A 23,513-nucleotide genomic window follows, 5' to 3' on the forward strand; every position below is an offset into this window, starting at 1 on the left:
GGGAATAGAATAGACGGATTGACTGAAACACTGCTGAGGGGAGCAGTGGGCGAGACAGGAGAGGTCTGCAGCGCCATGTGGGTAGCTCCCTGCCCGGGGATTGAACTGGTGCTGCAGTGGGTACGGATAGCTTCATAGGTTGCATCTTAACCCCTTGAGCTATCAGGGAGGCCCCGGAAGCTGGGATTTCATCTGCAAGTGCCCCTTTGTGTGGTTGCCTCCCCTTCCTCATCCTGCTCGCCCCACTTATAGGACGAATATAGGGGAACCAAATAAGACATCAGGGGGAAAAATAATACAAAACACAACAAAACAGACAATTATAAATCAGAGACATCCTGCAGGGGAGGAGGAGGGAGAGGCAGCAAAGGGAGGGAGGGAGGCGCACAGGGGACTGAGGTGATGGTGCATGGGTGCATTGGTGAAGGAAACTCTATGAGGACTACACCTGAGGGGGTGGGGGGAAGCAAATATTGTTTAAAAATGAACAATGATAGAAAAAATAATAAAGTCCTGCCTGTCCCCAGGGCTTGGGAACTCAGAGTCCCATGTCACCAGTGCACACAGCACTTCAGCTTCTGCTGTTGGGCTTGGGGGCTGGGGTAGCTTCATGAGCCTTGCAGTCTCCTTGGCACACTCCAGGAGCCTGTGCACCTATGTTTTCCTGCTCCTGTGACCCCCTTCCAGGACTTTGGCTAGGGCACCCCCCCAGGCGCTTCTCAGAGACCCCAGGCAAGGTCTTAGCACCATCTCTCTCAGGCTGTCCCCCTCCAGCAGGCCAGTGGTGTCAATATCTCTTGGCTGAGGACTGGGAAGCCACAGATAGCAGTCCTTTCCTCTGCAGGGCAGAAGAAGCACCCAGGCATTCCCTGCACCCCTAAAACCAGCAGTCCTCCAGTGACTGATGGGAGTTGGTGTATAAGTGCCCAGCTCACTCCCTTTAAGAGATTTCTGAGGCATGGTCTTCCTGTGGGGTGAAGCTAGGTCCACACATTCATTGCAGGCCCCCTTCCCTGACTTATAGTCCTGCTTCTCTGGATTTTGGAATCATTTCCCAAACATACTGCCTGCACTGGAAACTCATCTCAGGGACTATAGCAGGAGGGTGGGGGTGGAGTGTGCGGGGGGGGTGGGGGGTATGTGGAGGGGAAAGGTACAGAAAACAAGAGGGTATATTCCCCCGTGTCCCCCTGCAGCTTCCTTTTGCTCTGGCCATTCTCACACCACCTGCCTCCTCCAGCTCTCCCTGAAACAGCCAGTGAAGACAGTGCCCTCCGCATCTGTTCCTCTGGCTTTCTCTGTTGCTATGGGTCTAACACAGCAGGAATTCACCGCACCCCCAACACTAGGAGTCCTCCGGTGACTGCTATGTGGGAACAACAGATCCTTTCAGGCCTGAATGAAACCCTATGAGCTTGATCTTCCCAGCTACCTAACAGCTTGCCCAAGGCTGCCACTGGCCTATCTGAACTCATGGTCCAGGCAAACCCAGTCTGAACCAGTCCACCCCAGGGGGAAACGAGCACATGGAGTACTCAAAAAGTTCATGCAAAAATCAGCAAAAATAAAATTTAATTGTGCTCAGGTGTGGGCAGAGCACCAGTCAGCAGTCCCCACGGGAGACACACCTGTTCTTTCCACAGATGACCACCTGCAGGGGGCCTCAGTCCTGGGAGGATTTTGTTTCTTAAGAGGAAAGCACACAGAGTGGGGGCCCTCAGCAATTTCCATTCTGCGGCTCCTCTCCCTTCTCCTCAAGCTCCTGCAGTCCAGGCCTGAAGCCTGGGCTCCGATTCCCAAGTCAGGGGGCATTTCTTCAGGTCCTCACATAGGCAGAGCCACATCCACCCTAAAATACCTTCCGGGGCACACAGCCCTCCAGCTCTAGCATTTCCGGCCAGCCATCGTATTTGTTGAAGTCTGGGTGGTTCTTTAAGTACTAGGGAGAGAGAAGAGAGAGAAACATCAACCATGGTAGAGGGGTAGGGGGCGGGAGTGGGGCAGTCTTGGATTCAGACCTGCGTTTGCATTATGCTTTAAAACCTAAAGTCTTCAGGGCCGCCCGGTGGCACAGCGGTTGAGCGCTGGGTTGCGAAGCTGCCCGCAGCCTCTGCAGTGCCGGTTCGATCCCCGGCTGCTCCCCGGCCACCAGAGGAGGGTCCCACATGGCGCGCAGACCTCTCCTCCCGCCCGCTGCTCCCCTCAGCAGTGTACTTCGGTCCTTCTGCCTGCTCTGCTCCCCGCGCTGGCTCTGGTGAATTCTCTCACCCTCCTGCACTTCTGACTCTACCCAGTGCTGTATAAATAAATAAATAAATCTTTAAAAAAAAAATTCTAACTTAAAAAAAAAAATGGCAAAAATTTACCGTGGAATAATTGTGGCTAACCTACACAAGAAGTTTTAGCAAAAAGTTCTAGATAACTACTTCTCTAAAAATCAGTTTCCATGTGCAGTTTTAATCATGTCGTGCCCTTTGGTTCGTCCCAACCAGCTGATCTTAAGCGTGAGACAAAGATGGAACTGACTTTTCTCTACACTTCCTCTTTGCTGTCCTGGCCCTGAATTTTGGGCTCCAGAAGCAACGCTTGAAGAAAGAGCAGAGCCACCCCTACAGTGCAGCCTCAAACTTTTTCTAGGTAGTCCTGCCCCAGTGCTTCCCGCAGGGAGTCCTGAGCCTCTGGCCCCTGCATCCTGTGCCCTTCGCTCCCAGGGAGTAACAGAATCCTCTCCTTTGTACTTTCTAATTACCTTGATTCATTCTCTTAGAAACATACACATATGAACAGAGGCAACATTTTTCAGACAAGGCAGCCCCCTCACAGCCCCCATGGTGGCCCTCCTGGAATACAGGGGGCCCTTGACTGTCTTCTCTGCCCACAACAGCCCCTGTCCCATCCATGTTTCTCTTGTTTGGTGATAGCATCAGCCCCCGGCCTTGTTCTCCTTCCACCTCCTTCTCCACGCTCAGCCAGGGAGGCAGTTCTCAAACTCTCAGTGCTGGAACTGCTAGTGGAGGCAGGCAGACCTAAGTAGCCCAAGGCCTTCTGGTTGGGCAAGCTGGTTGGCACCTCCCTATGTCTCTGGGTCCTGGTCTGTGATGTTAAATAAGACCCTGCACGGGACCAGCTTGGCTATGCCTGCACAGAGCCAGTGCTTGCCATTGCTAGCCTTTTTTATGATCAGTCTGCTCTTGTTACTCTGCTGCTTAAGCCTCCCCTGACTCCCACTGCCTTCAGGCAGAGTTTGTTCTCTTCAACAGCCCTTTGTGTATGAAGGATCGAGATCCCCATCGTGGTATCTGGGAAGAAAGGAATGATCTCACCAGCGGAGACTGGACTGCTGTGAGCTGGGCAAGGCCTGGCCAGTTTTCCCAGCTTCCAGAATTGCTCTGAGCTGGGGATGCAGGGATGGTTGCCTTGGTGTTGTATATGTGTGTGTGAGTGTGTGTCTGTGAGTGTGTGTGTATGTACGTGTATGTGTGTGTAACAGCATTTTCCTGGGGGCCTTCCTCCTATGAGTGCTTCTCAAATTCCACTTCTGGGGGCCTCTCAGACTCCTCTGCTTCCCCCCCCCCCACACCCCAGGTTGTGACTGTGCACTCCCATATTCTGGACCCTTCCTACTTCTTCCACATACTCAGGGAGGTTCTGCTGTGTGTTGTTCTTGGTGCAAGTCCCTCAACTCCACAGGGAACCTAGAAAGGGCCTTGAGGCTCCCCTGGTCCAAAACCTCCCTGTTACAGGTGGGGAGACCGAGGCCTAGGGGACAAGGGGCTTGGCTAAGGTCATGGCTGGGAGCAGAAGCTAGGCTCCTCGCTTTGGGCTCTCCTGCTCAATCACAGAGCTCTCATCTCTACATTCCTTTCTCTTTCTTCCATCCCTCACTTCATCCTTCTTTCTCCTTTTTGGTACTTATCTATATAGCTATACATGACCCACCTCTTTGAAGAAAGGTCAAGACCACTTACTCCTGGGGGACTGGCCAGCTGGTCCATCCTGACCTCTGGGATGGTCCTCCCCACACTGCCCTGTGTGCCCTTCCCAAGCCACCCCAGTCCACCCCACCTATCCCTAGCACACTACCCACCCCACTTTAGTGGCTTGGGGAGGCCACCAAGAACTTACCAGCTCATAGGGGCTTTTATCTTTGATGTCTCGGGCCCCTACAAAGACCCAGCTGTCCCGGAAGCCTATTTCCTTTGCATATTTACTGCCCAATTTGGAGAAGAGCGCCCTGATTTCATCATTCATTCTGCAGAGGAGGAGAAAGCCATGAGGTGGGGCGAGGGGAGAAGGGTGAGCTTCCCCATACTGGGCTGCCCTCTCCCCCTGCTGTGCAGCAGCTGTGTCCCCTGCAGGAGAAACTGGGCAGGACCACAAGGACTCTCCTCTAAAGACCACTCAGAGGGGCTGAGAGGTGTTGAGAAGGTTTTCCTTCTGCTTCCACTTGTAATATACATTCATTTGGACACTGTGATAGACATTCACAATGAACAATATACGTTCATTCTGGTCACAGGGTAACCAAAAATTACCATCTCACCCCCTTGACATAATCATTGGAAAATGCTAATGTATTTTCTTCATATCTCCCTGCCATGCACTCTAAGAACATTCTTTCTTAACTTTTCCCCACCCCCAAGGGTAGGCATTCTTCTCTGTGCTTAAGTATTCTCAGCCTCATCATTTTCGAGGCTGTCTATCCTGTCATATATATAACAGGCCCTCTGTCACGGCACGTCACAATTTCTGTAGCCATCGGCTCTCAGGTGACAGGGAGTGTTTCCAGCCTCCACTTTTGTGACTGAGCCAGTGATGGCCCCCCCACCCCCACCCCAGCCACAGTGTGCACCACTGTCTGGTTATTTCTTCAGGAGAAGTTGACAGAAGATGGGGCATGTAGGAGAGTGGGAGGGGCCCTGGGGACGTGAATGTTTGCTTGGCGTCACCAAGGGTGGCCTGGCATGAGGGTCCCACTCACTTGGTCCCTGGGTCGTCGTAGGAGGCCACCATCACCAGCACGCCCTCCGGAATTTCTTTAAGGAATTTCACCAGGGAAGCAGGATCTGGGGGAGGAAGGAAAAGCACTCATCATCTAGGGGAAACACAGTCGGTCATTCTCATTCTATTCCTGCTGCCGGGTCTGGAGACCAACCCCGAGTTCCATCAGAGGAGGCGCCCGGGGAAGCTCTGTCGCCCTTGTCCTGGGGAGAGCTCAGTGCAGGAGGGCCCCTCACCCAGGTGGTCTGGGGTGGGTTCTGGACACCTGTGAATTTTTTTTTATAAGATTTATTTATACATGCAAGAGCTGGGGTACCCGCCAGAGATGCGGGGGGTGGGGGGTGGGGGGGAGGTGACAGGATTCACCAGAGACAGAGCAGGGAGCAGAACAGGCAGACAGACCGAAGGCACTGCTGAGGGGAGCAGCGGGCGAGACAGGAGAGCAGGAGAGGTCTGCTGCGCCATGTGGGTTGGTCCCTGGCTGGTAGGGGATCGAACTCGTGCTGCAGAGGCTGCGGATTGCGTCATAGTGCAGTGCTTAACCCCTTGCGCCACCAGGGAGGCCCAACATCTGCAATTCTTATGTGTGTATGTGGGGGTGGGGGTGGGGGTGATGGGGTGGGGGTGAGAACAAAGGGTCTAAGAGCCCTTGGGGGAGAATCATCAGGGTGAGGCCAGCCACCGCCAGGCAGTGACAAGCCTGTGACCAACCTCCACAGCAGCCGCATTCCCAAAATGAGCTTTGCAGACAAAAAGTGGGAGTTCTGAAAGTCCATTAGCAGATTATCAAGATCTCACTTTTGTCTTGGACAGAGAGGACATATTTGGAAAAAATGAAGTGTGTCCTCTGTTAATTATCTTCTCATTTTAAAAAGTCATCATCCTTTTTGGTGTCTTGTGGGAAGGGATGACTTGGTCTTGAGACACTTCTGTTCCTGTTCCCCACAACATGGTTATGTCCTTGTTCTTAATAAGCCGTTATCAAACTTAATTTCATCCTCTGAATTATTTTTTCCTTTATTCATTCTGCCAGATGCTACCCTCCCCCAGCAACTCAACCACATGGTTGGAGTCAGGGAGGAGGGATGGGAAGGGAGAAAACTAAAAATTCCTGGGTCGCTCCACCAGCCAGTCATTGCAGTTTGTCACCTAATCCTCACATCAGTCATAGGACGCGGACGCTTGGCTCTATTCTACTGATGACGAAATTGAGATTCAGGAGGTATCACCTCCCTGGTGGCCTAGGGGTTAAGTCTTACTGCTATCAATGCTATGACCTGAGTTCGATCCCCGGCCAGGGAGTTAACCCACATGGCGTAGCAGACCTCTCCTGTCTCGCCAACTGCTTCCTTCAGCAGCGTACTTTGGTCAATCTGCCTGTTCTGTTTCTTACTCTGTCTCTGGTGAATCCTCTCACCCATCGTACTTCTGACCTACACCCCAGTTCTTCCACACATACACTAAATAAATAAATAAATAAATATTTAATTCTAAAAAAAATGAGGAGTCACCTGCCTCTGGTCACACAGGCTGAAATCTCTGACTCTGGAGACTGGACCTCTTTCTATAACCTGGCCTAGGGCACCCCAGTTCTCTGAAGGATCCTAGGCAGAGAATAAGTGAAGGCCTCTGCCCTCAGCCCATGGCCCATGCTCTCTTCTCTGTCCTTGGCCCCAGCTCCCTGTGCACTAGAAGGTGCTTTGCACACCTGCAAGTGAACACCCCCATGTGCCTGTCCAGGCTGCAGCCATGTACCTTCCCCTCAGCAGCCACCGCCTGGGGCTTCTGCAGCTCTGGGACATACCCGGAGAAGAGGCCTTAGTGCATCTTGGAGCTGGGTTCTGGTTGGCACATCTGGTTTGCAGCCCCCACCAGAAAGGACTGCCATTGGGGGGATCCTTTGGAGCCCAGAATCGCAGTTTCCTGTGGCTGAAGCTGGCACCACAGAGTACCTTCTAAATATTCCCCAGCCCTGGCTTCAGGACAGTAGATTCCCATTGTATCTCATTTGTTTGCAAAGCCAAGTGGGCCTCTGGCCTCTGTGCCTGCTGCCTGTCTCCCTCTTAGGCTCATGTGGTAGGTGGGCTCAGTAGGGGAGGTCTTCCCTGGAGGTGGAGGCAAAGTTGGGGAAGTCAGAAGAAAGAGAGCCCATTGTCTGGCAGCTGCAGGGCCCTGTCCACTCCACTAGCAACCTCCTGGGAGTGGGAGGTGACACCTGAGCCCCCAGGGCCCTGTGATGGTGGGGAAGGGGAGAGAGACAGCACTCTGAAGAGGGGTTGGGCCCAATCCTTGCAGGGCTGCGCTGCCCTCTGCAAAGGGCTGCCCCATGCATTTTTGCTCTATGGTTGAGCAAAAATATGTTGGAGGGAGGTTCAGTTGCCAGCTGGACAGTGGGTGCATACTGGGCCCAGGAGTGATTTATCCTGGTTTGGAAGGTTTGGCAGAGGGGTGGGGCTTGTTGTCAATCTCACCCACAACTACAGCTTTGTTTGGGGGCCTGTGAGTGAAGAAGCTGCTGCTGGGAACTTAGATGAACCAGCTTCCAGCCCAGGTCAGTGACTCATCACTGGGCTATGCTAAGGGCCAGGAGGACAGTGACTTCCTAAAGGGGGGTCATGTGCAGATAGAAGCTCAGAAGCATGTCTATGCAGAGAGAGCAGAAAAGATACTCCATCCATGATCTTGCAATCTGAGTTATCCTTTCTGGGATAAAGCTTGGGAGGCTTTGATTCTCTCCTGAGGCCTGGCAGAGGCCCCTGTGTCTTGAAAGAAGATACCCGTTACCTAGAGGAAACTGGGCCACGTGCTCTTATCCTTGGCAATTTGGTGTACATAGCCTGGATGCCCAATAGCCAGTCCTGGGGGTTTCTTTGCCTGAAAGTCTGCTCTGGCTTCCAGATCTTACTTTGCATCCTGGGGCAGGTCAGACGTGCTAGGAGATGCCAAGGAATTTGGGGCACCTCCCTTGCCCCTACAGGATATCTCTGAGGCATGCATTTGACATGACACTGGCTCTGGAGTTACAACTGCCGCAGTGTTCAATGGCTTGATACCCTGCTGTGCTGGCTGCCTCCTTTCCCGGTCTCCCCAACTCCATAGTGCCAACCCTTGAGAATGAACATTGCACTTGAACCCTTGCCTCAGGGTCTGCATCTTGGAGAGCCCAATTAAGACAGCAGAATTTCAAAGGCAGCAGCCTGATCTTTAAGCCCCACCTTGCCTCTTTCTGGTTGTCTCCGATGGAAACACAAGCCAAACACCCCAGCACCCTCATGGCTCTCCTGCCACAGGAAGTAGCTCAATCCACCCGACTTCAGTGCCAACAGAGATGCCTACCTCCAGCGTACATGTCAAAACAGTCTTGTTTCAGCATCTTCCCCGTGGTTCCTAAGGGATAAGAGAGTGGAACTATTATTTCCTGTGATGTGTCAGTCTGCCTGTCATTTTCCAGAAAGAGGCTACTCTTTAGACTAAGATCTAAAAATAGGATAAGACTAGAATAAAGTCAGGTGCTGCAGAAAGTGTACAGGACTAAAGTAGGTACATGATGATTGGGCTGATCTGGGAGGTACTAGAACATAGTGTAGTGGGCTCTCTGGAAATGCATGGGATTGAACCAGTGTAGGTCTGTGTTCTGCCTGGTCATTTCCTAACCCACAATTTAGCATTCTGGTCTTCACTTTTTAAATTGAAGTAACACTGTATGGTAACATTATACAATTTTCAGGCACTGCATTAAGTTCACCATGGAAAGCCCAAGTCTATCCTTCACCATGCAATTTTGATGTTATTTTTTTGTGTCCATAGAATGGGCTTCAAATTAGATATATTTTAAACAGTAAGCACATGAGATAAATTTTAGCAGCAAAATAAGTCATCAAAATACAATCGTCATCATTATTCCTGCGTTAAATAAGACACCTGCAATTTGAGCCCTCCAATTCTTGAAGCAAAGGGCTTTGCAGTGGGCTCAATGACTTAGTGTCCTGAGTCTGGTAATCTGAATTGTGGCTTGTGGTTTTTACAAGGGGGCCAAGTTCTACAGGGACCAGGTGTCCTGGACAAATGCTGCAGTTCTTACATGGCACCACTAGATGGAGGTGTTGCAGAGGGGATGGAGACTACATTTTCCCCTTCTCTCCCTCCCCCACTGCAGTTTGCAGATTTCTGAAAAGGGTGGGGATTATTAGGACCTGAGCCTTGGTAGTTCTCCTGGGGGCTGCTCACTCTGCAGCTCCTCCAAGTTCTCAGAGTCACTTAAGTCCAACCCAAGGGGCACCTCAGCTCACCTGGGGCACTTGGAAATTTCTAGAATTAGGGGGAGGAACTAAGTTTGAACAATTTCAAGGAACCACTGCTCCCCTGAAAGGGTAAGAAGGTTAATGTTTAGCAATCCTTTTAAAACTGTTGTTTGTTCATTGTACAGGTGAGGCCTGCAGCCGGACAGTGAGCTGTTAGCTTCTCCACAGCTGGCAGGGGTAGGTGCTGTGAACCTGCCTGGAGACATTTGTAGTTAAGGACATACTTCAGCTGAGTGATTAAGATCTGGGTTCTGCCAGATCCAGGATCAAATCTATCTAGATGATTCCATTGGCTGTGTATCCTTGGGCAAGTCGCCTAAACTCCTTGAGCCCCCAAGTCTTACCTGCAACACGGGGATGTTGATCCACTGTAGCAAGGTGAGGAAGTTAAAGGAAACTAGCACGCAGTAAGTGCTCAGTTAGCATTTTATGATATTAGTGGTTTTTTTTTTTTATTTTGCACTTTGTGAAGGGCGGGAGGAAGGCCCTCATCTGAGTCCAAGCAATCAGAGACTATTCAAAGAGGCTTTCTCCAGTAGCGGCCCACTTGAGGGAAGAGCAACTGGCGCGGTTCAGCCTGGGCAGCTGAGGATCCAGCCTGTTCCTGCCTTCCTCACTAGGGTAGGTGGGTGGGGCAGAGGATGAGTGCAGATTGTGGGGGACAGTCAATGCAAACTGGGGCTCCTATAGTCTTCTGGGGTCTGGTAGGCCCAGAATGCTCTTGTGTCCTGTGAGTCTCCAGAAGCTCCATGATCCTTGATATTGACTCAGGCTGAGGCCAACCAAGTCATTATTAACTAGAAAGTAGCATTTTCTCCACTGGAGATGTGAGACCAGGTCAGGCCACCCACAATCAGATGGTGACCGTCCCTACCTCTAGGAAGGAAACTTTCCCCAATACATACTTTAGCTAAAATAAAGTTTTCACAATGAATACACCCCTAGGCTAACATCCCTCTAGGCTGATGCTACAGAATCCACCATATTACTGGCTAGAGGTCACAGGCATGGGAAGATCGAGTTCAAGAGATGAAATGACCCCCTGAAAAAGAAGAAGAAAGAACGGACTCCAGCCCCCTAATTATGTTACGCTGGGTTAAAACTGCTTAAATGGAGCCTCCACCCTTTTCTTGGGAAGCAGCATACAGACCCTGTCCCTTAGGCTAAACTGCATAAGTTTTAATAAATTCTCATTTGCTACCTGCAAGACCAGAATCCCTGTTATTTCTATTTCTTGGAGAGCTCAAGAACCTGGGAACTAGTAACTCTGAGACCACGCTGAGCACCCCACATGCCACTGAAGAGAACTAGGCCTCTTTTCCTGCTTTCCTGGCCTTTCCTGGGCCCCTAGGAAGTTGGCACAGCTGCCCTCTCACCCCACTCCAGGCAAGGCTCCGTCTTTGCTTCAGACCTTGACCTCTCCTCTCCTCTGAACCAGAGGATTCCTTGGCAGAGGGGAGTTGGCTTCTGAAGGAGCAAGGTGCAGGGATTTGCAGTTGGCAAGGCCAGGGTTCCACTTAACCTGTCACTTCCTAAGTGCAGTCATGTGGTTGTGCCACACACAGCTGTTACCATGTCCCTAAGTGTCTGCTGTGCCTTTTTTCTCATTTGCTCTGACCCTTGTCCCAGGAAATGGCTCTTAGAGGCAGAGGGGAGGGTCTTGACTGGGGCCAGACTACCTGTCCTCTGTGGCCCCTTAAGCCCCACTCTCTCCTAAGAAGTGTCCCTGTTTCAGTCATTACCTGCAGTTGGTCTCTTAGTTATTAGGCTGGAGATGAAGAATTAGTGAGACTGTGGGCTTCCTCCCCACTCTCCCCAACCCCTCCACCATCTCTCTGCCTCCAGCCTCCCTACTCTGAGCTGGAAGAAGTTTTCTGAAATGTCATCTGGCCCTCAGGCCCTCCTCAAAGCGTTTTCAAATTCCCTTCTTAGCAGCCCACCCACTGCCTTGTTTCTTAACACTGCCAGCTTCCATATTGCAGCCAGAAAGAACCTGTATGCCCCCCTCCCATACCCCTAAGTGCCTCTCTTTTCTCTTCCCTTCCCTGCTCCCTATATAATGTTGCCCCTGCCTGGAAGGAACCTCCATACTTTTCTCCTGGCCAACCCCAACTATTCTCAGACCTCATCTATTGCCTCCTTCAGGAAGCCTTCCCTGACTGCCTCCACACCCAGCTTCTGTAGCTGTGCTTCCTTCTCTTCCACAGATATTCATCACATTGTGATTGATTGTAACTTCATGGCTACCCAAAGGGGTTGTGAAACCTTCTAGTTCATGGCTGATCCCCAGTACCTTGTCTAGGGCCTGGCCCATAGTAGCTGCTTTTGATATTTATTGAATGAATGAATGAAGGTATGCACTTGACTTGTGATGTTACATTGCCATTGGTTGACCCTGTGCATTGGTGTGAGCTAGGGTGGTTTGAGGATGGGGTCATGTTTCACAGAAGGAGCATCTCCTCTTGAGGTAGATGCAAAGGGCAGGAGCCTGGCAGAACAGCATCAGATCCTTTAGGCCAACCAGGCATCCCTCCTGAGCACTACGGGATTGATGCCTGCATGTGGCAGGAGCTGAGGCAATGTTGGTTGAATAAAGGAGCAATGACCTCCCTCAGCACCTCCCTTTTCCAGTGCGGAAACATGTTGGGGCTGTCTGGGTGGGGGCAGTGAATCGCTAACTCACCATTCAGCAGGGCGATGTTCAGGCCTCTGCCCACATTATCTTTTACAGGACTCATGATCCTGAAGAAGAAAGACAAAACATAACCGTTGGTCCTGCTTTTGTGACTCTGGAGCTCCACATGGGCCTAGCCGGCACCGTGCAAAAGCATCAGGAAACACACGGAATAATGCGGGCCACCTGCTGTCTCCTGGCAATGAGCCGTGGCTGGGATCTCTGAGGATTCTCTCATGGCATGTTTGGACCAGAACAGTCTGCTCAGAGAAGAGGGAAGATGCCCACTTGGGGTTCTGAGGTGTTGGCAGGCAGGGTCACATGGAAGGCAGAACACAGAAGGTTGCTGCCATCCTCTGACCTCTGGGATGCCCAGAGGGACCCCAGTTGTGTTCCTGCCTGCCAGTGTTCATGCCCATGTTTTGTGGTATCCTGGGGAAAATGCTCCTTCTCCATCTGGGGCGGGGGGGAGGAGGGGGTGGGAATGTTCTCAGCACAGACCTCTCTGAGGGTGCCTCAGGGCAGGCCTGCCCCTGCAGCCTCTGCCTTTGCAGAGGCTGATCTACAGAACTGAGGAATCCAGAGGGGAGATGGACTAAGGTGGTGGGGCACAGGCACTTTGGCGGTGGGTACTCTACAGCAATAATACTTTAAGCGGGGGGTCCTATACCCCCCCAAATACAAACTACAATGTAAACCAACACTAGCTCAATGAATAAAGAATGCAAGAAATAAATAGGAGTTCCTCGGTGCTTACAGTTCATCTTCGAAGCACAAGGTGGGACCCACAACGCTGGCGGCCCCACTGTTCATTTTAAATGCAAAGAAGTTGGCTGCACAGGATTTTAAGAGGCCGCACTTATTCTTCACAAACCCTGGAGGAGAAACAGATCAACCTTGGTGACAGCAGCTATGAAGGGGCCCCGGGGAGGATGGGACAGTGGGACCCCAGCTCAGCCGCCTCCCCACCCCTCCAAGAGCCTTTGCTGACCACTTCAGGCTGGAGGGTTGGCCACCTTCTGTTCTCCCTCAGTGCCTCCAGCAAGCTCAGAACAGACACAGGACACTGACTGTGGTCTGATCACCCCAGAGTTATTTTTGGGCTTCTCAGCACAGCTCCAGTCCTAGCACAGCCCCTGGGTAATTCAACACAGGCCTCCAGTATGTCTATGTGGAGCTTGAGTGGGGCTAAAAAGCAGTAAGTGTCAGTAAGGGATTCTCTTGAGAACCTTTCTCTAGGGCCACGGCAGTTTTTGAGCTCGCAGGGACCCTTGTAAAAAGCCTACTGGGGGCCTGAACATGGTGGGTGGGAGCACCCCTCAACTGCTGGGTTCCCTTGGGCAAGTTCTCAAGCCCCTTCCATCTCAGCTTCCTCATCTGAAATGGAGTAACTAATGCCTTCCCCAGTGGGTTCTTGTGAGGAATAAATGAACAGAGGTTAATGGTCAGTACATACTGGCTTTTTTTCATTCATTCATTCATTCATTCATTCCATCAGTCATTCAATTCCTGGATACCTACTATGGGCTAGATCCTGGGATACAACATGAATCAGGCTGAAGTTACCAGCCCCCCGCAACTCAGCGCCTAGCATGGTACTTGGAACCCACCGAGGACTCCTTTCAAGGCTCTTCTGACTCCTGTGACTGTTATTAAAAGCCATGTCCCCTTCACAAGGCCCTCGCAGGGCAAACCCTGGAGGCCCGGGAATGGCAGCACATGCTGATAGAACCCCCAAACACAGCTGCTGAGCTGCTCAGCCCTCAGCGGGCTCTTTGCCAGTTGGGACCATCACCTGTGCTTTCTGCCTGGCAGGTTCTAATTTATATTAATGTGTGTTTTTTAATATCACCTGACAGTTCAGAAGTACCATTAGGGAAGATTGGCAAACATGGAATTAGAGAAAGTTCACCTGCAAAGTGGTGATGGGGCAGCTTCTCTCCCCCCAGCCCCTGTGCCAGGCGTCTTGCTGAGCTACGCTGGCACGTGCTTGGAACAAATCTACAGTCTTCCTAATAGAAGCCACGTACCTGAGGGGGTTATTGTGCTAGGCACAGAGGCAAGCACTTTATATGTATGTATTATCCTGATAAATCATCCCAGCAACTCCAGTGTCTGGCATGTAGTAGGCACTCAATAAATATTTGGGCAGAGCTGGGAGGGACGATGCAATCGGGGCCATGAGGGTCTCAGGCCCCTTGCTAGCCTACAGGGAGCCTCCATGTGAATCAGGAGACAGCACCCCTCTGGGGGGGACACGTGCCACTGGTACAAGGCTTGCCAAGCTCACGGCACCTACGAGTAGGTGAAGGTGCCCCTTCCTAGGAGTGAATGCTGCCCTCACCAGGGCACCCTGATGGACTTTGCCCTCATCTGAGTGGGTAGCCCTGGTGACCTGAGCAGAAATGACTGTCCTGTGCCCTCCACCCCCAGCATGCCAATGCTGAGCACATCCCCCAATGGGTGGAAGCCGAGCTCAGACCAGGACATTATCACCAGGGCAAGGGCCACAGGGGAGGCACTCCCTGGGGGCTGCTCAGAAGGGAGCGGTGTCCAAGCTTGGGGCTCCAGAGGGAGAGTGCTGGGCTGGGGATGTGGACCTAACTCACTTCCCCAAACTCTGGAAGGGACCTCTCAACCCAGGGCTGGCTGTGAAGTGGCGCTGGCCCGGGGGCCTCATCTACGAGCCTTGGGCTTCACCGCAGGCCACCTGCCCCTTCGTGGCAAAGTCAGTTTTTCGTGAAAGCAGAGGTTTCCACCTATGCCGAGGGTTGTTCTAGGCCTCAGGCCACGCTTAGAGTTTACCCAGCACCTAAACAACTGCAGCTAAGTCTGATAAACCTGGTGTCAGCAGGTTGGCTTAAGCAGGCTTTTCTGGAATTGATTATCTGACCATCAAGCCTTCACAGTCTTGGCGCTGGAAGGAGACGATGCCCGTGGGATCAAGTCGGTGGGAGGCAAGGGATTTTGTCTCTGGGCTCAGCTTGGGAGGACTGTCCCCATGAGCTGCCCAACTCCTCTGGGAATCCTAAGTGATGCTGGTTAGGGCATGGAGCTGAGCACTGGATGGGGTAAAATCAGGAGACTTGGGTTACTTTTCCAGCAATATGCTCTGTGACTCGCCAGAAATCTCCCCCTTTAGGCAACAGTCCTCTGCCCACCTATGCAGGTGCTTCTTTTCACCAACTCTCTCCCTCTGCAGGGCAGCAGCCTTCCTGCCTGCCCGTGACCTGTACCATGCCGGGACTTCTCCTCACTGACCTCCCTCAGCGGAGGCCGCTCTCAAGGCTGCCCACCTGCAATGCTGCAGGCCTCTCTTTGCAAACCTGTCCCTTTCCAGGCAGCTCTTCCTGCCCGCTTGTGTCTATGCAAGTGTCTTTTACTCTCCGATCCCTTTCTCTAATAAACCTGCTCTTAAAATATATATAAAAAAGAAATCTCCCCCTTTAGCTATGCCAACTTTAATGTCAATGGATCTATTAGAAGCTTCAATAAGGCTCCTGAGGCTTGCTGTGGGCTAGGAGGGACGGAGTGCTGGGAGGGATTGGTGATGTCTGCCGCGGGAGTGGGCAGGGTGGGAGGCAGCACCATTCTTGGATTTGCCATCCTCCAGCAGCTAATGTCTGAGTGTTCAGTACCAAGATGTGGTGACAATCTATGCCCAGATTATGACTCCGTGGGGCTTCAAAGAGATGGGGTTGAGAATGTTGGGGGAAAGATTTGTGTGGACTCTTACAGTTGTTATGCTGTAATCCCTCAGCATATTGGGACTCCCGTGCCCTTCTCCTGGAACTGCATCCCTCTTCAGATACTACCAGGTTGGGGTATGTGGGGGGAGACCCGGAGGTGTTGCCTCTGGTAGAGGGGTATTGAGAGAGTGGGTTCTGATCTAGATGGGAGGTCTTGCTCCATCACTCACAGCCAGCAGATGTTCGTCAAGAGATTTCACCCTTTCAGCCTCAGTTTACTAATCTATAAAATGACATAATTACAGCACCTATATAGGTTTGTGGTGTGGACTCATGAGATGCTAGTGAAGTTCTAAATACAGCGTCTGATGCATAGTAGGCACCAGCCATTGTTACTATTATTGTCTTTTCTACCTTCTCCGCACCTCGGCGCATGGCACTTCCTGAAGCCCTGATCACACATCTCAGTGTGGGACATGCTTGTCCTCTAGCACTCTCTTCACTCCTCACCTCCTGGACTCTCCCATCAAAGTCTTCCCTGGAGCCCTAGGCACTCTTGCCTCTGCAAGCACAGCCACCCCCTCCTCTGCAAGCACAGCTGAAAAGCCACCTCCTCCCTGATATTTTCTGTGGCCCCATTCCTCAGGAAAGGGGTGTCCCTTTTGGAATTCAGAACACTTTCCCCACCTTTTTTGGCACACTTGGCTCTTTTACCCCAATGGATAATCGACAGAACCTTCTGTTTGTCTCTGGAGGCCCTGCGAAGCCTGACATGGAACTATGAACCAGGCCTGGTGGTGGTGGTGGGGTTCACTGCAGTGATGATAATAAACATAGGCCCCATTCTTGGCCTCCAAGTTGGGGGAGGGGAGACGGGAGGAAGCACTACAGGGGAGGCAAGGTGGGGTGTGGTCCAGCCTGCAGGGCAGGTGACCTAGGAAGGAGCAGTCAAGCAGTTCCTATGCCTCTGAATGGCTGAGAGAAGGTACCCAGCCACGGTGTTCAGGGACCTCAAAAGGCACCATAGGGCCTTAGGAGGAGAGAGCTGGGCACACTTGGGAAACCGAGATTTTTTGGGACTATAAGATCCGGAGTAGAGACCCGGAGACATCTCAAGCTAAGGCAGTGGGAGCTGAGTAGATACTCACGCTTCTCCTTGGTGACCAAATCTGTTGGAGAGAAGACAGAATCTTGTTAGTCAGAGAGAGATTTGCCCCCGGCCCACTCCCTACCCCTTGCAGGTCGAAGATTGGGACTGGGGTGTGTGAAGAGGGACCTTAGAGTGGCTTTGGCCTGCTCAAGTAGAGGCCCCCTCTAGTTCATGTTGAAATGTTCACGCTCAGTCAGTTCATGCGGAAATGCTTTAAGATTGCTATCTCCCATGAGTCTGCTCACACTGTGGCTGCCACCATCCTCCCCGCCCCTGGCTCTATTGTAGGACCCACTGCAGCTTGGGGCTGCCTCAGGTGTGTGAGCTTTAACCTCCCAGCCCTCAGTTCCTTTACCACACCTTGGGGACTGTCATCCACCCTCACAGGGAGCAGGGAAGATGCAGTGACCTAGCCTAGCACCCAGCACCCTGGCCCTGCTGTCATTTCTCAGCCCAGTCAGGGGGCCTCTTCTGACTTCCTGCAGCACTGCCTGCCTGCCTGGGGCTTCATGGCCACAGTCACTTCCAGACACCTTGGCTATGCAGTGTCCTGGCTGTTTCTACATTCTAGACCATGTCTCCCACCACACAGGTGGTGAGTCCTACAGGACATGGCCCCCAGTAGACAGAGAGATGCTGGGGAGGGTGTTCTCTTCTTTGGGCTAACCCCCAAACACATTCTACTCAATTTGGGGGGCTATCTCTCCTGGAGTGCCCCTACCCTTGCCTCCACGCACAGCCCCACCAGGGAAGTTCCAGGAGGGGCCAGTCACATGCTATATTCCTCTGTATCTGGCCTGGGGGAGAGAAGGAGCCTCTTTCAGCTAAGCTGGAAGGTGAGCATCTGGACAGCTGGGGCCATCACACCTGCCTCGCAGAGAAAGCTGCCCATGGAATGAGGTGAGGTAGCAACGAGCAGAGTCCAGGGACACAGGGACAGATTCTGGGGACTTTATGGAGGACTCTAAATGCAGCCAAACCTATGACCTGCTGCCTGTGGAAGTCCCTGTTACATGAGTCATGACATGCCATCTTTTTTTTTTTTTCTTTCTTTTAATATAAGTGAGAGTTAGCCCCAGCTGAAACACCCTGCTTAATTTGCCAGGTGAATGGAAGATTCACCATTTCCTGATTTCTGTGCCACGGACCCTTTTGGTGGTTTGAAAAACACCCTTAGAAAAAGACAAAATACAGATCTAAGCCACACAGCAGTGGGGGGAAGAGAGGGGGCGGATTAAAACAAGGGAAGGCACAAGGGACTCTGGAGATGGATCACGGGTGATCTGGTGGTGGGAGAACCATGGGGGCTACACCTGAGGGGAGAAATCAAATACTGTACAAAAATGAACAACAATGTAAGAAAACAAATAATTAAATGCAATAAAAAAATTAAAATAAACATACAAAAAACCACCCTTGGAGTAAATTAACTTGCACGTCTCCAAGACATTTGACACTAGCTTATTTAACAGATGGCAAGTTACAAAATACATAAAGTAAAATGGATTAGATTAGAAAGGAAATTATGTATCAATATAATAACAAAAGCAAAAAATGAATTTGTGTTATAGTAAAAGCTCTTCTTATATATTAATGCATTCAATAATTAGGGGTGTGTGCAACTTCTGGGGTAAATGAACGAACCCCCTTGGCTCCTGGATGCTGCTCTTTTTTTTTTTTAAAGATTTATTTATTATGCATACAAGAGCTGGGGTGTAGGCCAGAGAGGTGGGGTTGGGCGGGGGGGGTGGGGCATGAGGTGAGAGGACCCACTAGAGACAGAGCAGGGAACAGAACAGGCAGACTGACTGAAGTATACTGCTGAGGGGAGCAGCGGGCAAGTCAGGAGAGGTCTGCTGCGCCATGTGGGTTAGTTCCCTGGCCAGGGATAGAACTCGTGCTGCAGTAGCTGCCCCGGTGCCTTCATAATGCTGAGACTTAACCCCTTGCATCACTAGGGAGGCCCCTCGCTGCTCATTTTTGATGGCTTCTCTCCCACGGCTACATTTCCTGCTGCTCCAAGCCTTTCTCCAATCTGGGTCACCTTTGGTTTTGTGCATTCTATGAGTAAGTCTATTTGTTTCTCTGACTCAGACCATAAGCAGGGGGCCACCTGTTCCTCTTCTGGGGGGTCTCTGGGATCAATCAGAGAGGTTGCTTAGTGATTGTTAGTCGGAGGTGTTGAGTTCTGAGAGGGAATTGTCTTTGGCATTCTTCTTTCGACACTGTCTCCTCTCCCACGTTGGGCTGGGGCTCGTTCTGAGGACATCCCTGAGCACATGCAGGCTCTGAGCCTCCTAGACTGACCTGGGTCCATTTTCTCCAAGGCTATCAGCACGGTCCAATCAATCTCTGACCTGTAAGAGCAGTGCCCTAGGGCTGGGACATCGTGGCCACCACATCTATACACATCATCCTGACATGGTATAGCCAGGTTGGCAAGAAGAGGATGAGGTACGGAGTCTCTGGCACTCCACTGTGTGGGGCAGTTTGTGTTAAAGATGGGGTGGCTGGCTACTCCCTGCTTTGGAGAACTGTGAGCTAGCCTGGGTCACTATATGTCATGCTTGGCCACGACAGTGGAAGTGGTTCTTGGTTTTCAAGGAGGGCAAATCTAGCCCTTTGCACTCTGCTGTCCCCTCTCAGGGGACATTGGTAGCCAATGTCCAGAATGGTTCGGAGTGCAAAGGGTTAGAGGTAGAAATCCTATCTCTTTCTTTCCTTACTTTGAAGGATTTGGGTCTGGGAGATCTGAGTTCCCATTATTGTTCTAATATCTGCAAGAGAAATTTAGGCACTTTAAAAAATATCCCTGTGCTCTTATATTCTCAGATCATGCACAGAACGACACCATTAGATCATGCACGAGTCCATTCCACAACCATATCTTGGATCATCCCATGGGGATTTTATATAGATTAAGTCTTTGTGTGTAAAGCAGCCAGTATACATGACCCCTTCCCATCCATCCATCCATCCATCCATCCACCCATCCATCCATCCATCCTCCATTTTTCTTTCATCAAATATTTACTAAGGATCTATTTTGCACCAAGTGCTGGAAAGATGGGTATACACAAGACAAACTCCTTGCCTTCAGAAAGCTCCCATTCGAAGGGATAGCGCCAACGCCAAATAAACAGCATAACGAAGGCGACTGTGAGGTTCTGAAGGCACTGGCTGGCATGAGGGAGGCTGAAGTAGGGGGAGGGGCATGGCTGGATCTGGGCCTGGTTAGGGAAGGCCTCTCTGAGGGGGTAACATCTGAACAGAGACCTGAAGGTGGAGAAGAGTTGGGAGATTTGCGTGAAGAGGGTTCCAGGCAGAAGAAACAGCAAGAGCTAAGGGAAGCCATTCAATGCATAGAAAGTTCTCTTTCCCTCTATCTTCCTTCCTTCCTTCCTGGAGTCACATTTCCAAAATTGTCCTTGTTGTAGGCACATGTTTTGGCCAGGGGCTTGGAACACTTCTCTCTTCCCCATGGGCTACATTCTTCCCGACAGCCTGAGGGTTTCCTCTTTCAATTTCCCTTCCCATCCCCAACGGCAGGGGTCCCAAAGGCAGGCAGATGGGGATCCCTGCTGTGTCTGGATGTCTCCTGGGGGAATAAATAAATTCTTAACCCCTATCCCCGGTCCACAGTCCCTGGCCCCCGCAGTCAGCCCCACTCACTTATCCAGCGGTGAGAGTGGAGGGTTTTCATGTTGAAGCTGGTGTAGCTGCTAATAAAGACGCACGTGATGACCAGGACAAAGACGAGGGCCACGAAGCGAAGAAGCACTGCAGAGCAAGGAGGCAGCGATGAGAGCACATTGGCAGGTCCTGTAGCAAGACTGACTGCCCATGGGTCCTTACCAAATCCCCCAGTTGGACCATGTCGTGAGACCTGGTGTGGTAGGCCCAGCCCACACCCACCTCAGAGACCAGTTCTTGGGGCCACTTCGTGAGACCATGTGTGAATCCACAGGATGATCAAGTGGTGAGATCATGGGGCAAAATTACTTGGGAATATTTCCCACAGTGGGGGCACCAAAAAAGAAAGTTAGAAATGCATGTTCCTGGGCTCTCCTTAGCTCACCAGAGAGAGAATTTCTAGGGTGATGACTGAACATCAGCACTTGCATCCAGCACCCTGACGTGAGGTCTGAGCATGGTGGCAGGAGTGCAGGAGGCAGGGTCTGTGGCCGATGACCTTGGGAGGGGAGCTCTAGCACAGGTGTGGGAGCCAACTCCAAGTGTGGCTTGGGCAGGGCTTGGCCTCTATGACCTGGAGTCCCTTAATCACAGAGAAGACATGGTAATGTCCTTGCCACTGAAGTCAAGACATTCTGGGAGGGATGGGTAGTTGTCACCAGGAGGAAGCCTCCAGGGTGGCTTGGGGGAGTTGGGCTGGTCCCTCTCATTTTCCATTATCTTCTTCTGAAAGTCACCACAAGTAATCACACAATGCTGTCTGTGGAATACACATTGGCCTTGCTGATTCGTCCTTATGACCTGACTCCCCATACATCACTGGGGAGGAAACCACACACAGAAAGGGCTATCTAGAGCTTCCTGTCCCACTTGCTCTCCTCACTCTTCCAAGAGGACCAGAGGTGGTTACCATTTCACCTCCCAGTATTCCAGGACTCTGGTAATGCCCCCAACCCCCTCTGCCTTCAGGATCAATTTCAAGTTCCCCTCCCTCTCCTCTGATGGCCCCCTTCTCAGCTTCATCCTGCTCCTCAGCCCTGAGTTCAGTTGTGAGCTTGTGCTGGCCTCTGGCTACTTGGGTCCAGGGATATGGCCCCTGGGTCCTGTGGGGTGGGGCTCAGGTATGGGGTTCATCATCTTCTAGAGCACAGTGTAGCTCAGGGCACCCAGTATTCCTCTTGGGTATCAGCTCACATTTATATAGCACTCATTTTGTGCCAGGCATTGTGTGGACAGCTCTTACATATATTATTTCAGTTTGGTTCACAATAAACCTATGTGTTGGATGCTACTGATTTTTCAGGTGAGGAAATGGGTTTGGAGAGGTCACTTAGCTAGTAATGACAGAGGTAGGATTAGAACCCTGCAAAGTAGGCAGTCTTCAAATCTCATGCTCTTAATTCCCTCACAATTGTTTGGGGATATAAATGAATCTGTCCACTTCCTATTCAGAGCCTCCTTTTCCCTATCTGTACAAAGAGGGTACAGCACGAGGGTATGGAACAGAAGGAAAGGCCTCTCCTCTTACCCAACTCCTGTGCTATGAAGAATCTAACAGAACCCTCCTTGTGGGTTCTGTTTTTATTTAGTTTATTTTATTTAGTTCCTAATTTCCACTGAGGGTCAGATATTTCCCAGATATGGTCAATCCCCATGGTGCCAGCCAGGTGGGGCCATTGTGCCAAAGGTTCTCCAGCCCCTCAGGCTACAGGCAGAAAGTCTCCTCTTTCACTGTTGCAGGCCTCCCCAATTGGAATTCTAGCCTGATCATTTGAGAACAGATACGGCCAAATGACCTCAGAGTTCAAGCCAAATTCAGACCCCAACTCCGAGCCTAAGGATTCTCAGAACTGGTCCTACCTGGCACTCTCATCCTGGCCAGATAAAGAGCAGCTTCAGGTCAGTGTTAGCCTGCGGAGAGAATAAAAATGAATTGGGTATCAGTATCTGAAGTATGGCTATGAAAAAGATTTAAGGAACAGGTACTATAAGAACAGTGAGGAGCAAATTTCAAGGCAGTGGACGGTACTCCTGGCCAACTCTGCGAAAGAAGGTGGAGCTTTCTAGATTTCACCCACTGATGTCAACTCAATGGTAGAAGGTCGAGCTTTTCAAACCCCACCCCTTGGGCAGGGGCTGATGGGAAAAAGTGTGGGGTTGGGGCTTTGGGCAGTAAAGCCCATGAGACTTGGCAATTTGACTGAAAGGACTTCTAATAGCTAAGCTGCTGGCACTTTTGGCACAATACCTCTGGCTTTTGACAGCTAAATTGCTGGTTAGGAGGGGTGTGGATAAGTTGCCAGTTTGCCATGTACAGCTTTGGCTAGAACTTCAATCTCTGCTCAGTGGATTCTTTCTGGGGTATGATAGCATATGGATAGCCTATAAATTCATTCTCTCTCTCTCTCTCTCTCTCTCTCTCTTTCTCTCTCTCTCTCATCAGTCCCTTTCTTTGCTCCCTGTATAATTAAATCCTGTTATGGGTGTTTCAGCCTATGTGCCTGCTTTTTGGCTCATGTCCTGCATTTACAAGCATTAAGGTGAGGCTGCACCTACTGGGGTCAACCCAGGTACCCACAGGTTTGCTCCATTTTAGTACCTCTGAGGAGAACACAGTCCTTTTAGTTTGGTTCCTCACCATCTGCCATATGAAATAAGAGTCCAGCATATCTTTAGTTATATTCATATATTCAGTTCAGCATATCTTTTATTTAAGTGTATCTATTAGAAACCAGATGACGGCATAGTCTGCCAGTCATTGTCTCTTAGAGGACGGATCTCGTCACTCACCCATCCAGCCTTTGGTTCATCCAGCCATACTTCCACCCTTTCTTCCCTCCCTCCCTCCTTCCATTTCTCCAGCCAGCCAAGGGACAGCGTGCTAGCTAGTCCCAGGGGGACCAACAGGCAGCAGAAACTCAAGTGATTTTTGCTGCTGTGTAAATCCTCACAATCCCCCCACCCCCAATGTAGGAATGGGTAAGCTGAGATGCACCATGGTTAAG

The 23,513-nt window shown here is 51.1% G+C and overlaps 2 protein-coding genes across 2 annotated transcripts in view; one reads left to right on the top strand and one right to left on the bottom strand.

Annotated features, from left to right (window-relative positions):
• Positions 1-9,446, top strand: part of KCTD6 (potassium channel tetramerization domain containing 6) — a 134,127-nt gene extending 124,681 nt beyond the window's left edge. The window contains exon 9 of the transcript XR_008551791.1: positions 9,428-9,446. The gene's annotated coding sequence lies outside the window, so the exon portion shown is untranslated. The remainder of the gene's footprint in view (positions 1-9,427) is intronic.
• Positions 1,171-22,416, bottom strand: FAM3D (FAM3 metabolism regulating signaling molecule D). The gene is made up of 9 exons (XM_037491869.2): positions 22,369-22,416; positions 20,488-20,595; positions 16,814-16,834; positions 12,734-12,851; positions 11,986-12,044; positions 8,338-8,388; positions 4,982-5,066; positions 4,126-4,252; positions 1,171-1,939 (listed from the first exon to the last, which is right to left on the bottom strand). The coding sequence occupies exons 1-9, from the start codon at positions 22,379-22,381 to the stop codon at positions 1,850-1,852; spliced, it is 672 nt and encodes a 223-aa protein (XP_037347766.1). The 5' UTR covers positions 22,382-22,416; the 3' UTR covers positions 1,171-1,849.
• Positions 22,417-23,513: the final 1,097 nt, after the last annotated feature.

Source organism: Talpa occidentalis, unplaced genomic scaffold (genome assembly GCF_014898055.3).
Source record: "Talpa occidentalis isolate TD23 unplaced genomic scaffold, MPIMG_talOcc4v2.1 talOcc4.10, whole genome shotgun sequence".
In the NCBI taxonomy this organism is placed as follows: domain Eukaryota; kingdom Metazoa; phylum Chordata; class Mammalia; order Eulipotyphla; family Talpidae; genus Talpa; species Talpa occidentalis.

What these genes read in the sequence shown, in the direction of transcription:
- FAM3D (XM_037491869.2), bottom strand. An exon ending in GAACATCGCCCTGCTGAATG is followed by an intron (nt 8,389 to 11,985) that starts GTGAGTTAGCGA and finishes CTTATCCCTTAG; the next exon opens with GAACCACGGGGAAGATGCTG. An exon ending in TACGACGACCCAGGGACCAA is followed by an intron (nt 4,253 to 4,981) that starts GTGAGTGGGACC and finishes CCTCCTCTGCAG; the next exon opens with AATGAATGATGAAATCAGGG.